General features: G+C 35.9%; 1 protein-coding gene across 1 annotated transcript in view; it reads right to left on the bottom strand.

The window, feature by feature from the left end:
* The window catches only part of LOC148942453 (serine/threonine-protein kinase D3-like), a 49005-nt gene extending 38452 nt beyond the window's left edge, over positions 1–10553 (bottom strand). The window contains exon 1 of the mRNA XM_089102703.1: positions 10148–10553. Within this exon, the coding sequence (XP_088958829.1) occupies positions 10148–10309 (162 nt within the window). The 5' untranslated portion in view covers positions 10310–10553. The remainder of the gene's footprint in view (positions 1–10147) is intronic.
* Positions 10554–17728: the final 7175 nt, after the last annotated feature.

Below are 17728 nucleotides of genomic sequence, written 5' to 3'. Positions count from 1 at the left end.
CACAATCAACATGAATGTTAAAGTTTTTTTTTTTTTTTTCCGAGGAGACTAGGTCTAGGACTTATATCTAGTTTACCCGATTCCAATGCATTTAAGTGAATATCAATAGAACTTATAGAGGTCATTCATGCTGTTTAAACGGAGGTCCTGCGCCCCAAGGAATATTTCAAAGGTGGCTGTTACACTTAAGCCACCATAATATTTGCATCAATGCTAGCCAACGCTTTTCAAGCACTTTCTTTAATGGAATTATTTGAAAAAAACTACGTTTTCTAAAGAGTTAAAGAGGCTGAGTTACAAGGTCGAACCTTAAAACGTACAGGGATTAGGAGGCACTGTTGGGGGGCTGTCGCCCCCAAACCCCCGCTTTCGCAGCCTTTAAATAAAAAAAAAAGTTTTTTAAACTGAAAGTAAGGAGCGACATTAAATCTTAAAACGAACAGAAATTATTCCGTATGTGAAAGAGGCTGTGCCCTCCTCAACGCCTCGCTCTTTACGCTAAAGTTTTTATTGTTTAAAAAAAGAGTTGTGAGAAAGTCAAACTTTAGCGTAAAGAGCGAGGCGTTGAGGAGGGCACAGCCTCTTTCACATACGGAATAGTTTCTGTTCGTTTTAAGATTTAATGTCGCTCCTTACTTTCAGTTTAAAAAACCTTTTTTTTTTATTTAAAGGCTGCGAAAGCGGGGGTTTGAGGGGCAGCAGCCCCCCAACTGTGCCTCCTAATCCCTGTAAGTTTTAAGGTTCGACCTTGTAACTCAGCCTCTTTAACTCTTTAGAAAACGTAGTTTTTTTCAAATAATTTCTGCACGTTTTTGTACAGTTTATTACTTATTATTGCTTGACTAACTGTTAGATGATTGTGTATTATTCTTTTCTTTCTCGACAGGGTGTTTTAAGGGTCGACCTTGTAACTCAGCCTCTTTAACTCTTTAGAAAACATAATTTTTTTCAAATAATTTAAAAAAGAGACTAAGTTTTTTTTTAAAAATTTAAATTCAGTATATAAAAAATTTGATCTAACGGTAAATCGAACTCGGGTTTTCCGCCTGACAGCCAGGAATCTCACCGCTACACTAAAGAGACATAACTGAAATTGTTTTTTAGTAAGGTAATGAATCTTTTTGACGCAAGCAAAACTTGATATTTGGTTTTTGGAAAACAGGGAAGGAGTGATCAGATTGAGCTGAAATTTCGAGGATAAGCTCCCAGGCCCCAGGAAAACTTATCCTCCAAATTTCAGCCCGATCAGACAACGTTAAAGGGGGGTTGTGGTGGGAAAAATTAACACGGGCTAATATAGGAAAACAAGGTTTTTCGTAAATGTAAATTCGGGGGATAATTTTTTCGGTCTGAAAATATCAAAAGGCCCTAACAGGTCGAATTTTGCTTCGAATGAGTCCTCATTCAACCGGATCCGTTGCCAACTGTGGCCTGAAGGCGTGGCCAAGAAAAAAAAGAAATGATGATTTTTAATTGGCTATATTTGGTTTTTTGAAAACAAAGAAGGAGTGATCGGATTGAGCTGAAATTTCGAGGATAAGCTCCCGAGCCCTAGGAAAGCTGAACCTTTAAATTTCAGCCCAATCGGACAACCTTAAAGGGGGCTGTGGTGGGAGGGTCGAAACTTCCGGCCCAGCTTACCCCATGAAGATAAAGTCGGAGGAGGATGAAATTTTGCAAGTTTCTTAGTTTAAGCTTGGGCTACAAAATTCGATTACCGCCGTCTCTCTGCGACCTCTAGGACCTGAAATCGCTTAACATTGTGGTGGGTCGCCTCTTTATAGAGGCACAAGTGTGCCTCCTTGAAATTATTACTTCTCTTTCTTCTAAGAGGGAAGATAGAGATATATTTACTAAATAAATATATCAATAGTAAATTGAAACCATAAAAGCAAATACACAATCATGTACCCTCTGTAAGGTTCTATGGCCAGGAGCACCATGACCCATCATCTTTGACTTAAACAAGCTTCGGTGAAACATTATTTGGATTAAAGACAGTTGATAACAACCTCCACTATTTACATTTTCCTAAGCCACCGTAGGTGCAAAATTGCATTTATCTTTTCGGAGGCAATTGTGTCAATTATATACATAAGATATATATATATATATATATATATATATATATATATATATATATATATATATATATACATATATAATTGACACAATTGCCTCCGAAAAGATAAATGCAATTTTGCACCTACGGTGGCTTAGGAAAATGTAAATAGTGGAGGTTGTTATCAACTGTCTTTAATCCAAATAATGTTTCACCGAAGCTTGTTTAAGCCAAAGATGATGGATCATAGTTCATCGAAGCTTGTTTAAGTCAAAGATGATGGATCTTATACTTACGTTGCCTAATAGTCAAAATATTCGGGTTAAGTAGACTGATTATAAGCCCTCGTTATTTCTAATTTGTCACAATCACCATGAATGTTAAAGTTTTATTTTTTTCCGGAAGAGACTAGGTCTAGGACTCATATCTAGTTTACCCGATTCCAGTTCATTTAAGTGAATATCAATAGAACTTATAGAGGTCATTCATGCTGTTTATACGGAGGTCTTATATATATATAATGTTCTCAATTATATAGGATAAAATTGTCCATCATAGTTAGGTAAGACAAACTTGGGTTAAACAGACTTTTTTTTCGGAGGGGATTGGGATTCATCATGGGTAGTTTTCCCGATTCCAGAAAGTTTCACCCCAAGATGCAGCCTACAAGGATCCCCCCCCCCCCTCACCATCCTAAAGACCATACCTAAGCTAGTCAACGCTTTTCAAACACTTTCTCTCAGGGAAAACTATTGTTTCTTTTTTTACATGGGAGAGAACCTGCCGTGAAAGTGTTCCGAATAATTGTTTGTATAGGACGAAATGATCCATCATAGTTACAGATAGACAGTTTGTGCTTTCATTATTAGAACATGACTGAGACTTTCCAGGAAAAACAGAAAGGCGTTTTCACATGATTAACGACCACATGGAAAACTTTATCGGGAAAAACTTTCCAGAATCAAAGCAATCATTAAACTTGACTATCATTCTTTATTTTTAAAATTTGTGGAAATTTTCTATTCTAGGCGATGGATTTAAAGAGTTTGTAAAATTGTTATTGGCCATTTTTTATCTAATTCACAGAGTCCTAGTTTTTACTCGAAGTTGAACCGTTTTAGAGGCCAAGGGTAACCTAGAGTACAAATAAAATTGGAACAACAAAAATAAATTAGATTGATTAAAACCTCCCCGACTCTCTTTCTGAGGTAAATTTGCTAGGGTATTTAGCTTAGGGGCATTTAATATTTTTAAGAAACCAAAGTGCATTAATGACAGCAACAACAAAACTGAACATGTACTTTATTTCTGAGAGATGAATAATTTTGAAAGGAACGCTGGACACGTAAAAGATGAAAACGTATGTGTAACAGCTCCAACCCTAAGAGAGGACCAGAGGATTTTTTCTCCAAGAGGGGGGGGGGATATATAACACAAAAAATGTATATTTAGTCCGTAGTCTCATTTTTGGGAGGGAGGGGGCGGGAGAGAGTCTATCTGACCCGTGTAATAGGTGCGCAATTATGAATGAAATTGTTTCACCAGTTTCAGTAGTCATATTAATGATTCATTTATTTATCATCTAGCTACAACATATTTTCTTTCGCTCATTTCAAAGTGTCTGAACCATAACCATTATGAATAATTTTCAGATTGCCAAGCAATACGTGGCACTGTTGGGCGATCATCGTCACATGAGAGATGGCAGCACTGTTGTTAGTAAAAGAGGAATGTTATCCCATTTAGCTGAATTGTTTTACTCCTCTTGATCCAGCAGTGGTTTTTCTTTCGTTTCTCTTTATTATTTTCTTTTTTAACTACGTGGCTATCCAAAATTAAAGGGCCTTAAGGTATATATTCCCTCTAAAACAAGGAATTTTGCGACCAGCCAGCAGCTGTAACTTGTACCAAAAGGACAAGATACTTATATCATTGGATTCATTAGTTTCAGATCTATCCATTCACCGAGCAAGGATTATGATATTACGTACACTTTTTCTTGGGGAAGGACCTAAAATTGCTATAAAAAAAAAGAAAAAAAAAGCCATTTTTCAACTATTTTTAATCAATTTTCAACATTATTTCAATTTAAAAAATCATATCACAATTTCCCTTTCAGAGACTTGTGCGAGAGATTGTCCAGGATTTCAAAACTGACTTGAGGTTCCAGAGCTCGGCTGTGATGGCCCTACAAGAAGCCAGCGAGGCGTATCTAGTTGGACTTTTTGAGGACACCAACTTGTGTGCCATTCACGCCAAAAGGGTGACCATCATGCCAAAAGATATTCAACTCGCCTGTCGTATCCGTGGAGAGAGAGCTTAAATACCCTAATTCTACGCAACTGCATCCTAACCAACGTAATTCGGCAGATGGGTAGAGCTGAATCTCGGTATGGAATGATAATAAAAATTTAGTTTTTCGTTACTTTACTAAAACCGCAGGAGAGCAGAAAAACAGCACACTAAAGATTGCACAGGGAACATAAACATTAAGTCCAAATCATTATTTTCCGCAAGCTGCATAAAAAAAGCTTAAAAACCTTAAGTAAAAAAAAAAATCTGAAATGGAGTATCTGGAACATAAAAAGTAATTTTTTTTTCTTTAACTCGTGCTTAAATCACAAGAAACCAGTTAAAAGGAGGTACCTTTCATACCTTTTCATCCATCTTGAGTATTTAACAAAAGACAGCTTTCCAGCATCGAAGGACTTTTAAAACCAAAATCTATCTGCAGAGGTTTACTTAAAAACTTAACACCTCTAGTCTCACAAATAGTAGATGATTATTCAAATGTTAGGGCAACAAATCGAACCGGGTGTCAGAAAGTTTTTTAATCTAATGCTTTTTCCGTAACTCATGATTTTTAAAATGGCTAGTAAGGCAAAGAACACAATTGAGGAATTGATAGAATCAAATGAAATGAAGGTCAATACTTCCTTTTGACTCAAGCACAAGATACCAGGTCAAAGAAAATTGGTTTGGATTTAGTGGATCCCATAAGTTTGTTTACATAACAACTAATACCATTCTGGTAACGTATTTAGCATATCTCAAATTCTAGTAACATAATATAAGACAAAAAAGCTGGTTTAATATATATTAATTAAAAACTGGTGTCACTAACTACCCATTTCACTGGCCTTGGTAAAAGCAAGCAACATAAATAGGGGCTACCTTAACCTGGCTGATTACTCGGTCATCTAGCTCCTTCCCTTAGAATATCTTTGTAGATATTATACGCTTAAAAGGTTATGAATGTACTAGTCTCTTTTGCCGCTTGGTGGACTATTTACTACTGGCATGCATTTTACTTCTATTACTGGTAAAGCGTTCGTTTTGAAACATTCTCTTAGACCTTTTCTATGCAGGGGAGAAAAGCTGTAAGGGTGAAAAACACAATTTAATGGCAGAGAAAAACGCAGAGAGGTCATCCGTGTTAAAGTTCAAACTATAGTAAAACAAGGAGGATAAGAGGTACAGCTGTGTCTGCACTACACTTTTTAAACATTTATATTCATATGCGGCCATTTAACGGAGGCCTTTGGCAGGCACATACGCTGTAATTGTTCCATGAAGAGGTCGTAAAATTAGGAAAGAGCGCCAAAAAAATTGCAGATTATACTGAAAAAAAAGAAATAATTTGAGAAACCACAAAAATCTGAAATTTCGGAAAAGTGCATTTTGATTCATGCTCGACAGCGTGTTAACAGGGCCATTTACCTCAAATTATAAGTTGTTATACTATATCAGCAAAATCATTTTTAGGACTTTTATAGCTTATAAATATTTAAAGGGGGTAAACCCGTCTGAGATTCCTAATAGGGAGAAATTTTTTGTTTTCGTTTATTCTGGAGAAGAAGGAGGTAGTAGACCCCTTGCCCTTCTCACTGGGTTCTCTTATTGACTGATCATTCTTGTTTTAATACCCACCCTGTAGTTGTCAAAAGAAAAAAACATAATGTATTCCAGCTTTATCTGAAAAATTAATTTTATCTGATTTCATCAAAGCTTCTCTTAACGGAGGATTTATCATTATCATCTAATTATGTCGGTAAAAAGTCAATCTGTCTTTCTTTTTTTTTTTTTTTTTTTTTTTTGCTAAATTCTATTTACTTGGTCTAATCAAGGTTGTTTATCTCAGCAAAGCAGCTGTTCTGAATCAGAATTGTGTTGGGAATTGGATTCTCCTGAATCACAGTGAAAACTTTGGGAGCTAATTTTTACAAACTGAATTTTTATTATTATTATTATTATTGCACTCATTGCAATACCCCGTATACCCCATGCAATACTAAATACCCAACCGCGTACATGACTAACCTGTTGTTTCTCCAAACAAGCATACCATTACAATATTGTTTATTTTATCTCCTGTTTTCAGATACGAACCTCTCACGATATTATTTTTTGCTTTATTTTGTTAGAATATATTCTCTTTTGTTTTCAGCAATTTCACAAGCTTTAATTCAAGAGAAAACCCAATATCAGGTATTCTTTCTTATAAGAAAATTAACTCTGCAAGCTTCCTTATCAATACAAACAAATAAATTAAAATAAACCTAACGTTCTAGGGAATTTGTTGGGAGCTTTTAACTCGTTCAAACGATTAGCCAGCCTTTCTACCTTTTACTTACATCTACAACTACTATTAATAATAATGATAATAATAATAATATTAACTCACTGTAGCACCAAGCCACCCGAGGCCAACACAGCTACGCACACTCCTTCTCCATCCCAGTATATTCAAAACCTCCCTCTTTACAACCTCCCAAGAAGTTCGAACTTCCCTTAGGTCTTTCCTTACGCCATCCCCCCATTCGGGGACAACCTTCTTTTCATTTGGCACAAGATTGTTAGTCAACAAGGATGATCTTTGGCAATGTGGCACTCTTCATCCGCTGAACGTGTCTTAGCCATGTCAAACTTTGTCTTATTATTAATCAAAAAAACTGAGTAATCTGAGTAGGGTTCTAAACCCTATGCTTTCTAACAACCTGAATATAATTTATATTTTACTGAAAAAAATGTGCAGTGTCAGTTTAATATACATATGCTGATATTTATTCCTTAAAACCTTAATTAATTTTTGATTTCTTAAAGTTACAAAAGTGAAAACATTTATAAGAATTTTTTTCAGTGAAGTACAAATTATATTCTGGCTTTTAGAAAGCATAGGGTTTAGAACCCTACTCAGATTAATTTCTGCTCGTTTTGAGTTTGACTTATTGTAATATGTTCTTTCAAATGGCTAATTTGAAATTTTCAAATTACAAAGTGGCTATCTAAAAATTTTGATTAGATGTGTTTGGGGGAAAGGTGGGCTTGAGAGGGGGGTTAGTTGCCCTAAAATCACTTTCGACCATTAAAAAGGGCATTGAATTTCCAATTGAATGAGCCCTTTTCCAAGTTTCTAAGACAAAGCTTTCAATAAAAACCTTATATGCCCCTCAGGGCATAAGCTATAACCCTTGCCCTGAAGACTGTGGAGGGAGTGTCCTGCTCAAAGAAATAACTTCCAGAACTTTCAACTGCGTTGAAAAAATGGCTATCTCAAAATTTTGATTGGATTTGTTTGGAGAAATGATGGGCGTCGAAGGGGTGTTAGTTGCCTTCCAATCGCTTTCGACTATTAAAAAGGGCATAAGCCATTTCAATTTCCAGTCGAATGAGCCCTTTTTGAAGTTTCTACGACAACACTTTCTATAAAAACCTTATATGCCCCCAGGGCGTGACTTAAAACCCTTGCCCTAAGGGTTGTGCGGGGGAAGGGGTTGTCATCCTCAAAGACCTAATTTCCAGAACTTTCAGCTACGTTGAACAAAATTGCTATCTCAAAGTTTTGATTTGATGTGTTTGGGGAAAAGGCGGGCATGAGAGGGGGTTAGTTCCCCTCCAATAACTTTGGACTATTAAAAAGGGCACTAGCCGATTGAATTTCCAATCGAATGAGCCCTTTTTGAAGTTTCTGCAACAAAGCTATCTATAAGAAGATTGTATGCACCCAGGATATAGCTTGTATCCCTTGCCTTGAAGACTGTGGGGGAGTGCCCTCCTCAAAAACATAGTTACTACGAGGAAATCAACTACGTTGAACAAAATGGCTATCTCAAAATTTTGATTGAATGTGTTTGGGGAAATGGTGGGCGTGGAAGAGGTATTAGTTGCCTTCCAATCACTTTCAACTATTAAAAGGGGCATTAGCCATTCCGATTTCCAATCGAATGAGCCCTTTTCCAAGTTTCTACGACAACTCCTTCGATACGAAGTGCCCTGGTCTCAGGTAAAAACAAATAATAAATTGTGCCAACATCGTTCTTTACTCAGGAAGCGCAATTGCGCTGCCTATGATAGCCCTATAAAGCAAGGTTTACAAACATCCCAGGTCCTCAAACTAAAGTTCCTGTTAAAAGGGTAGACATTTGAGTCAATAACTGAAAGAAGAAAAGAATCATAGACGCAATAAAAGGAGGTTCCAAAAAGTTTGGTCGACAACTGACTATGGATCATGAAGGGACAAACAAAAATTCCCAAAAGGGGGAAGAAAATTAATATTAGGTATACCAAATGCAAAATATTCGGTAATTTTTCGAACTAACTAGCATCATTTTGTTTTTTCCTCTTTAAATCAACTCAAAGGTAAATAAAGCTTATCTTTAAGAGGTTTTTGACTCCTAAATTGCCCTATCAAGCCTAAAAAGCCTATTTGAAGGAAGAATAGCTTTTGAGCTTCTTAGTTAAGCAGCCTACCATGCCCGCTTAAGACACATCTCATTCGGTTAGTATTTTCGAATAGCATTTCAAGGTCAACTAGGGGAAAAAACCCAGAATATTGCTATAATTTTTTGCTCAGAGCACACGAGCTTATGCTTAAGTCACATTACAGTTTCTTATGGGGAGAAAATAAAAATAAAATAAACACCCCAAACACATGACCAATAATGTCTCAAGTGTAATAATGACTTAAAGCAAAATTTTGAAAATTAAAGAAGTTGGAACAGCAGTTTCCCTACCTGTAAGCTAAGCCTGGCAAAATGTACACAGGCATATTACCACTACGTTTTATTTGTATTTACGTTTTCGGGTGGACAATAGTTTAATTCTAAGGAAAATGTCGAAAGAGATGCTAATTAAAAAAAGAATTCAAAGCAGTGGCGTCAATTCACGCAGATTTATGAGAATCTCTAAAGGTTTTTTTCCATTTCTAACGGAGGAAAATGTGTCGTTTTTAGAATTTTCTCTAATGAAAATACCCAAAACAGCAATTTCTTAATGAAAATACCCCTAAAAAGGTATTTTCCAAAATCTAGCGGGCAAAAATCTTAAGAACATAGCAGCTGCTGCGCTCGATTTTTTAGAGCCCTTTGCGGTATCTATTTGCAGGGCCCCGATACAAAACAAAAAAAAATGTAAAGAAGAGAAAACGAGGATAATTCTCTTCTTTACAATTTTTTCATTTCGTCATGCTTAGCCAATGTAGCCACAGAAAATAATCGGGGTCTCAATGGCTATTACTACGAATCGGAGATTATATTTAGTCATTTATTTAATTAAATCTTGTTGTGTAAGTGTTTTTCTGGTCTCAACTGTAATTTCAGGGTAGGTTTTCACCATACAGCAGGAGGGATCTTTCTGTGCGGTATTTCCATGCTGCTCAGAGATGGTAGTGAACTGACACACCCTTCCATTTTTAGGTTATGCCTACAATGAGATGCGGGGTTCCTGGTGGCGCAAAGCCCTGTAAGGCCGCACAGGTTGCACATGCCTAACGTCGCCACTGGGACACATACAATCCCAGTACATTTTGGAGGATAAACTAGTTAAGTGGTAGGGTTTTCAAACCAATTTCTGGCCATTTTAAGTTTCCGCTTCAACAGTAGCCTACAAACGAAATATTAAAATTGTCGAAAAACATATATTATTCAAAAACCCTGGCGTTTCTTCCCCAGTAGTGGCTTAGTCTCAATGAGTTAAAAAGGCAAGAATAGTCATATACATATGTCATACAAACAAGTTATGTCAAACATATGTCATATAAACATCAGTTACCATGTCAATGCATACAAGAAATTGAAGACTTCTTACCCTTCCCATTCCATCCTCCATAGAAGGTACTGTGATGTTGGCCATACTGATAGATAACACTTCAGACGTACTCTTGGGTATACTCAAAGTTGTTGGACTAGAAAACGGTGAAATTACAGATGACGATCGTCGACTCTTCACATTTGTGCAATCGTTTGGCATTTTTGAAACACATCTTTTGTGATAGTTTTGGCCACAGCCTGGAATAATATACCAGGTTAACAATAAAGCAGTGTCTGCTTAAAGAACAGATTGGCACGATTTATGGTTGCAACAATAGCTGCAACATAGTAAAGAGCAAACCATGACCGATAGTAATCAAAAGGTGGAAAAACATAATTTGTTATGTTGAAAACAACTTCTGAGAATTCGGAAACCCTTCTAACGTAACACGACTTCATATGGAAGGAAAAACTGCAGCATTGAATTCTCCATCGTCGAAAACTCTTTTACTAGAGGTTTTCAGTTCCCCACTTTGAAAACAAAGACAATCGCGTTAATCATTGAATAGCACTGAAATCTTGCTCTTCTCCCCCAGCGCTGGAAGGCTACTGAAAATCATAGATAGATGACTAAGGACTCAAGTCTTTAGTAGTTTCCTAAAAAAAAAAAAAAATCAGGGACAGGTTAGCTCAGTAGGATATCAAACAGTTCGTGGTAACGAACTGTAAGTAAGGAGCGACCCGGCTCAATGGTAACCGAAACTCTAGAAAACGGGTTTTTGATACCAATAGATACATCAAAAGAATCAGATTTCAATGCCGAATTCAAATATATAACTTTCATCAAGTTTAGCTGATTTAGTTTAGCTGACGCGCCTGAGAAAATTTAGCTGATTTTCGAAAAAAGGGAGAAAGACCCCCTAAAAGTTATAGAATCTTAATGAAAATCACACCATTTCATTCAGCATATCAGAGAACCCTACTGTAGAGGTTTCAAGCTCCTATCTACAAAAATGTGGAATTTTGCATTTTTTGCCAGAAGAAAGATCACGGATACGTGTTTTTTTTTTTTTTTTTTTTTTTTTTCCAGGGGTGATCGTATCGAACCAGTGGTCCAAGAAAATCTTGGGAGGACTAATTTGAAAGGAAAATAAAATTTCTATTGCCCTTTTTAATTTACCAAAAAAATAGAGGGCAACTAGGCCCCCTCCACGTTCATTTTTTCCCAAAGTCACCTGATCAAAATTTTGAGATAGCCATTTTGTTCAGCATGGTTGAAAATATGATAACTATGTCCTTTAGGATGACTTAATGCCCAGAAGTGCCCGGGGGAGGGCTGAAAGTTATGAACTTTACCCAATGTTATCATATAGTATTGGTTATTTGGAAGTATACAGACGTTTTCAGGGGGGATTTTTTCTGGTAGTAGGGAGGTGGATGGGTCGGGGTTTATGTGGGAGGATCGTGCATTGAAGATAAGTTCTAGGTGGTAAGGAACCGTGATATGAAGAGAGGATCGGTTCTCACAGCAATATTTAAAAAAAAGATCAGACATTAAATATAAAAAAACAAGTTTTCCAACTGACAAAAAGGAGTGACATCAAAACTTAAAACGAACAGAAAATATTACGCGTATGACTGGGTTCACCCTCTAGTCAATATCTCGCTCTTTAAGCCAAAGATTTTTTAGTACTTTCATGAGAGCTATTTATTCTAAATAACGGCCTTTGTGATTAAGGGGTCAGTTTTAAAGAATTGGAACAAAATTCGGACTTTCACTTAAAGAGCAAGGTATTGACTAGGGGAGGAACCCCCTAATATACGTATTAAAAATATATGAATATAGAAGTTCGTTACGTAAGTTAATTCGTAAGTTACGTATATTTATTACTAATAAAAACGTTCGTAAATAAAATTAAACAAGTTTCGAGAAAGCCATTTCACCAAATAAAAGTAAAATTAATATGCAAATTTTGTTCTAATTATTCATGCACGGTGAACCAAAATCAAAACCTGCAATAATTCAAAAACGTTCAAAAATTAAATAAAAAACAAGTTTTTTTTACTGAAAGTAAGGAACGACTTTAAAACTTAAAACGAACAGAAATTATTCCGTATATGAAAGGGGATGTCCCCTCCTCAACGCCTCGCTCTTTACGCTGAAGTTTGACTTTCTCACAACTATTATTTTTGTTAAACAATAAAAAAACTTTAGCGTAAAGAGCGAGGCGTTGCAGAGGGGACAACACCCTTTCATATACGGAATAATTTCTGTCCGTTTTAAGTTTTAACGTCGTTCCTTACTTTCAGTTAAAAAAAACTTGTTTTTTTTATTTAATCTCTTAAAAAGTCCTTAGCATTGAGACTGAGCATTTAAGAGATTGGCTGAGGGGAAAAGAGATTATTATTCTTTTTGTTTACCAACAATTGAAGATTGTACGAATATATTACTACAATTATTGCTACGATATGGCTAGTACTTTCAATAATCTTCATGCAAGGTTCCTATCCTAACGAAGTGCTAAAACAATAAAACTCTTTCTTCATTATATTTAGAAGATATCTATTTATAGAACTTTGAAAATATTTCCAGCATAAATACAGCACAGCTTCCATAACGTAACACTTAGATATATCCCCAGGCTATATCCAAAAAACTCTGAATTTCTTTTTTCTGCATTATTTTTTTTTCTCGTATATCTCATTCCAACAAACTGAATCACTGTTGGAAAGTTTGAAGCGCAATATTCAAAACTGATAATGCAGCTAATCAGGATGAAGAGTTTCAACGCTACCAGCATTGACAAAGACTCCATGACAGGTAATCCTGTCATGGATTGTCACTACTGCGCTGGCAGTAGTTTATTCTTCTTTCTGTTATTAACTACTGAGTTGGCAGCAGGGGGTGGAAAATGTCCGTGCTTGGGGCTAGCAAGGAGAAATTGCCCGAAACGCATTATCAACTGAAACCTGTGATCTCTAAGAATTTCAATCTTTAAAGACTCAAGAACAGGCTTGTAATCTACACATTTTTCTCCAAGGATGATTTTAACTGCTCGTTTTTGTATTCCTTCCACATCATCACTTAGATATTCAATATTATGAATCTGAGGACCCCAAACAGGACATGAATATTCTAATATGGGATATATGTATGTTAGATATGCTGTTTTCAGCTGATTTCCTGGGAAACTCAAGCAGGATCCATGACAGTTAACAAATGCTTTTATTAGTTTCCTACAAATATGTTATGGGACGGGGTAGAACAAATAACAAAAGATGAAACAACGAGGAGTTTTATTGAGTCAGTAAAATTTAAAACTCAAGCTAGCCCAGTTGGCTATGCTGTTTTTTTTTTTCTGAGCTTGATTTTTTTTTTCATGTTTGTCTTGCATTTCCCACTCAATTAATGTGTTTCGAAAAATTATTAGTTAACAATTTTTAGTACATAGCACTTCACTTTCTAAGTCCTAACAGAAAAATGCCAGCTAACATTGCTAGTTAAGAATCGAACAGAGGAAAAAAAACCTACATAGGCTTATTACTTTAGGGGGTTATTAGGTTTATTGCTCCAGTTAAGTAAAACTGACGGGCTTTCAAATTGGAGATAAGAAGAGGTATTTTCCTCCTGTTTCCCCCAATTTTCTGCTTATTCCGCTGGCAATGGGATTTAAGGCAACTTAGGGTAAGTGTGGGCCCTTGACTGCAAACCCGACAATCACATTATATAGATACATAATTATTAAAACAACATTATGCTTTAATGGCTTTCAAATAATATACTAAGCGCCCCTATATCCTGTGAAATAACTCTGCCTCTTCAGATACGACAAGTGAATAAAGATGCATTAATATTTCTCAAGCTGTGTCTCCACTCGAAGTTCAGGCTTTTTCAGGCAAAGTAGTCCGTACTTTTTTACTTTTTCTGCAACCTTTATTGGTGATTCTTAAGGTTCAAGGGGTAAATAAGGCGTATTTAAAGTTGTTTTTTTTTCAGTAAAAGCCAAATACGGTCTACGAAGGGCGATTTTCACTTGGCCCACACCGCCTAAAAAAACAATAATGAAGACAGAACTTCAGTTCAAGTTTATTTTCAAACAAAATTGCGATATAATTTCTTCAATTTGGGAACGGCAATACGTCATTTGCGGGCCTTTCCTTATTTTTTTCTGCACGTTGATATACATTATTCCAACGAGTAGTCTTTTTTCTTCTTTGAATTTGCTTTCCCTTGCAGTTGGACTTGTTTACACAGATATCATTCATCTCATTCACGTATAGTATTTCCTAACTGACAGGTTTTCAAAGGAAAAGACGTACTACAGAAACATATTTGTTATTTTAACTTTAACCTTTTCATTTTCTTTCTTTTTTCTTGAAAAACGTATTTCCAAAATATTAAACTGGCAGATCAATTAAAGCTTTTGTTTATTCAAAAAGAAAAGCAAACGATTTTTCCTTAGTTCTCAACACAGTAGACAGAATATACCAGTAAGCTTATCGCAGATCATTTCTGGTCTTCGTTCTCGTTGCGAACAAAAAGCTCCTCCCACTTATTTCTGCATTAGCGGGGATGATGGTTAGTCTGTTTCCGATTGTTTCAACGCACTTTGATGGAAACAGACGGAAACAGACTAACCTTCATCCCCACTAATCTGACTTCGCCTATGTTTATATCTGCAAAAACGTTCTCCGGAGCACTCGCACCCCGGTCCGGGTTTTTATAATGGGTGAGATAGAGAATGATCATACTGCTAATTATATAAACTGTGGTTCTCAATTTGAAATGAGTATTGGGTTCAAAAACTGAAATTTGTCAGTGCGTGAACCCTTATTCAGTTTTTGAATCAGCGTCAAAGCAGCTGATTATCTTTTGACTTTGTATGTTTGTATTGAAAGTCCCTAAATAGTCCTTACCCTGTTAATTTTGTTTTTTATTTTGAAAAATTTGATTACATTCATATACAAATGGCCTTAGCCACCCTCTATATTTAAACGCATACATAAGCACAAAAAACCTTCAAAATAGCAAGAACATCGAAATTGAAATACGATTGTTTCAATCAGGTTTAATGTCTTGAACAAATGGGGAACTCGGGAATTTCAATTTTTTTTTAAATAAATCCCCACGCAGTTATATAATTTTTGGCAATAGCAAACGTCAAATTTATGATGAAGAAACGTAGGTAAAAAATTAACAAAAAATGAGCTAAAAACTCATGGCGTCCAATTCATTAAGACGGCGTATCCTTCGTTTACAGGTGTAGTTGTTTTTGAGAATCGTCCGTTCGTTAATGCTTGAATTTAAGGACGAGAATTTTTGAATTTTTGAATTTGAATTTAATGCTTGAACTTTTAAGGACGAGAAAGCGGTATCAATTTCAACTAAACAGTTTTGCTTATTCATTTTCACAATTCAACGTGGCAACGCTAACGAAGGGGGTAATGCTCTAAAAACTTAATTTTGAAACAACCAAAGAAAAATCTTAGAAAATCTCTGTTTTTCAGATCTAAATCAGTATTTTATAACATGATAAGCAAACGAAAATAACAACGGACAATTAGCATCCTCATGAATTTTTTATTTTGTTTATTTGGTAATAACAAGGAAGGGCTTCGTCTCAAGAAGTCGTTTCTCAGTTATCCTAAGCCAATGGAGCTTTTAGGAATAAATATTTGCCCAAATAAGCCTTAGGAAGATGCTTTCAATCTCTAGAAAAAAAAACTTGTTCATAATTCGGAAAATTGTTATGGTAAATGAATGAAAATTCCAGGAATGGATTAACAGCTCAAAATGTACATGGGAAGGGAGTTTCAAATTTTCGGAGGATTTCAGACTTGAAATATTCTGCCAAGATCGGTCTCAACCTTGACAGACCCTTAAATTTGATTACAACGGGGTTCCCTTATATGCTACGTTCCCTTTTCCTTTTCCTACCTTTACCTTCTTTTACTGAGGTAAATTCCTTCATATTTATCCTAACAGTGAAACTAATTTTTTAAAGGAATTTTTTCCTTTTTTAAAGAGGAATCTTTAAAGCTTGTAGAGCCACAGGAGCATCGAAATTTGTAACCAAGCAAAATTTTCTCAATTAAAATTTAGTTCCCCGACGCCGTAAAGGAGTGCATGAATTGTTCACTGGTTTTGGATTCACACGCAGGCCCGTCATTTCGTGGTAGGGAGGGGGGCGCTGCCCCCCCCCCCATCTGAGTTTCGAGAATTCTCTTACTTTAACTTTGGATTCTTAATAATAATACTTTTTAAATTATTTCTCCTAAAATATTGAATTCTAAGAAGCAAAAATAATAGAAGTATGCTTTCTTATGAGAATTTCAAAATTTTTATATTCTCATTTGCTAATACATGTTTTAAGGAGTTGTGGCTTGGTTTGCCAACAGCTAAAACATTTCATGAAATTGCTTGGCACAGATGTGAAATGAGATTAATGTGTCACCGTCTTCTGGGGATAGAAGTGCAACAATTTCGTGATCTAGAATGAGCCATTTCTTTTAAAATTAAAATTGACAGAACTGTTTAACCACATTCCGAGTGGAATGAGCCGTCCTAGCCGTGAGCCGTCCTAGCCGAGTGGATTGGTGCGCTGGATTTAGGATTTTCTGTCCAAGAGGGCAAGGGTTCGAATCCTAGTGTATCCAATTATTTGGTTTGGGACGGGGGTCAGTGGCGTAACTCTGTAAGCTCAGCCAGAGTCGACCCAGCTTTAAATGGGTACATGGAGAAATCTAGGGAAGGTAAACAGGAAGGGTGTGCGAAATCACAGGATGGTTGGCCCCCAACCCCCCATTGCACTTCCTGGCTGAAGGGCCAAGAAACGGAGATCACCAGCGCCGGTAGGGACTGTAAAGTCCAATGTCATATTCTTTACCTTTTTTTAATCACATTCCTATTTGGTAGAAATAGCCGAAGAAAAAATAAACTTCATATGTGGCATATTCATTTTGTACATTTGGATGCCTACCTATGATAACGCAAATGTGAAATCAAGTTATAATCTTATCATTCAAGATATCAGAATGATCATAGGAATATTTATTATCTAATATTGTTCTTAGCAGTTACTTTCTTGTAAGGAGTTACATTTCCCTGGTCTGTAAGGGCGAAAAAGCTCCATTAGATTTCTTTATGCTTACCTTGAATATTTAGGAACCTGAACATAAATTAAAAAAAAATATATATAAATGTATATCATGCCAAGTTTTCTAAGTAATAATGTTTTAAGGTTCTTGTTATTTTTAAGGACTTTATTCTTTTTTTTATTATTATTCATTTATAAAAAATAAATAAGATAAAGGCAATTTTTCTTTCCTTTTGTAGTGGGTTATAAACAAATTGCTTCTATTATCCTAAACTAAATGAAGGCGTTTAAAATTTTAACCGCACACTTAAATAATTAATATGAAAACTCCCCTGTGTGCCGTCAGGGGGTCGATGACCCCTCTAAGAAAAAAGGCATTAAAAATGTTTCAAAAGAAGTCAATGACAAATAATTCTGATAGCAACAAAACTACTGGTAGCACTACCCCCCTCCCCCGAAAATATCCTGACGACACTCATGTATCAGGCCGTATTTATTTAACACGCATTTTTGTAGAAGTAAAGATCTGAATCTTTGTTATA

Source organism: Artemia sp. Qi Xiang Cuo, chromosome 16 (genome assembly GCF_049724085.1).
Source record: "Artemia sp. Qi Xiang Cuo chromosome 16, ASM4972408v1, whole genome shotgun sequence".
NCBI lineage: Eukaryota > Metazoa > Arthropoda > Branchiopoda > Anostraca > Artemiidae > Artemia > Artemia sp. Qi Xiang Cuo.
This window is presented reverse-complemented; position numbering and strand designations above follow the sequence as displayed.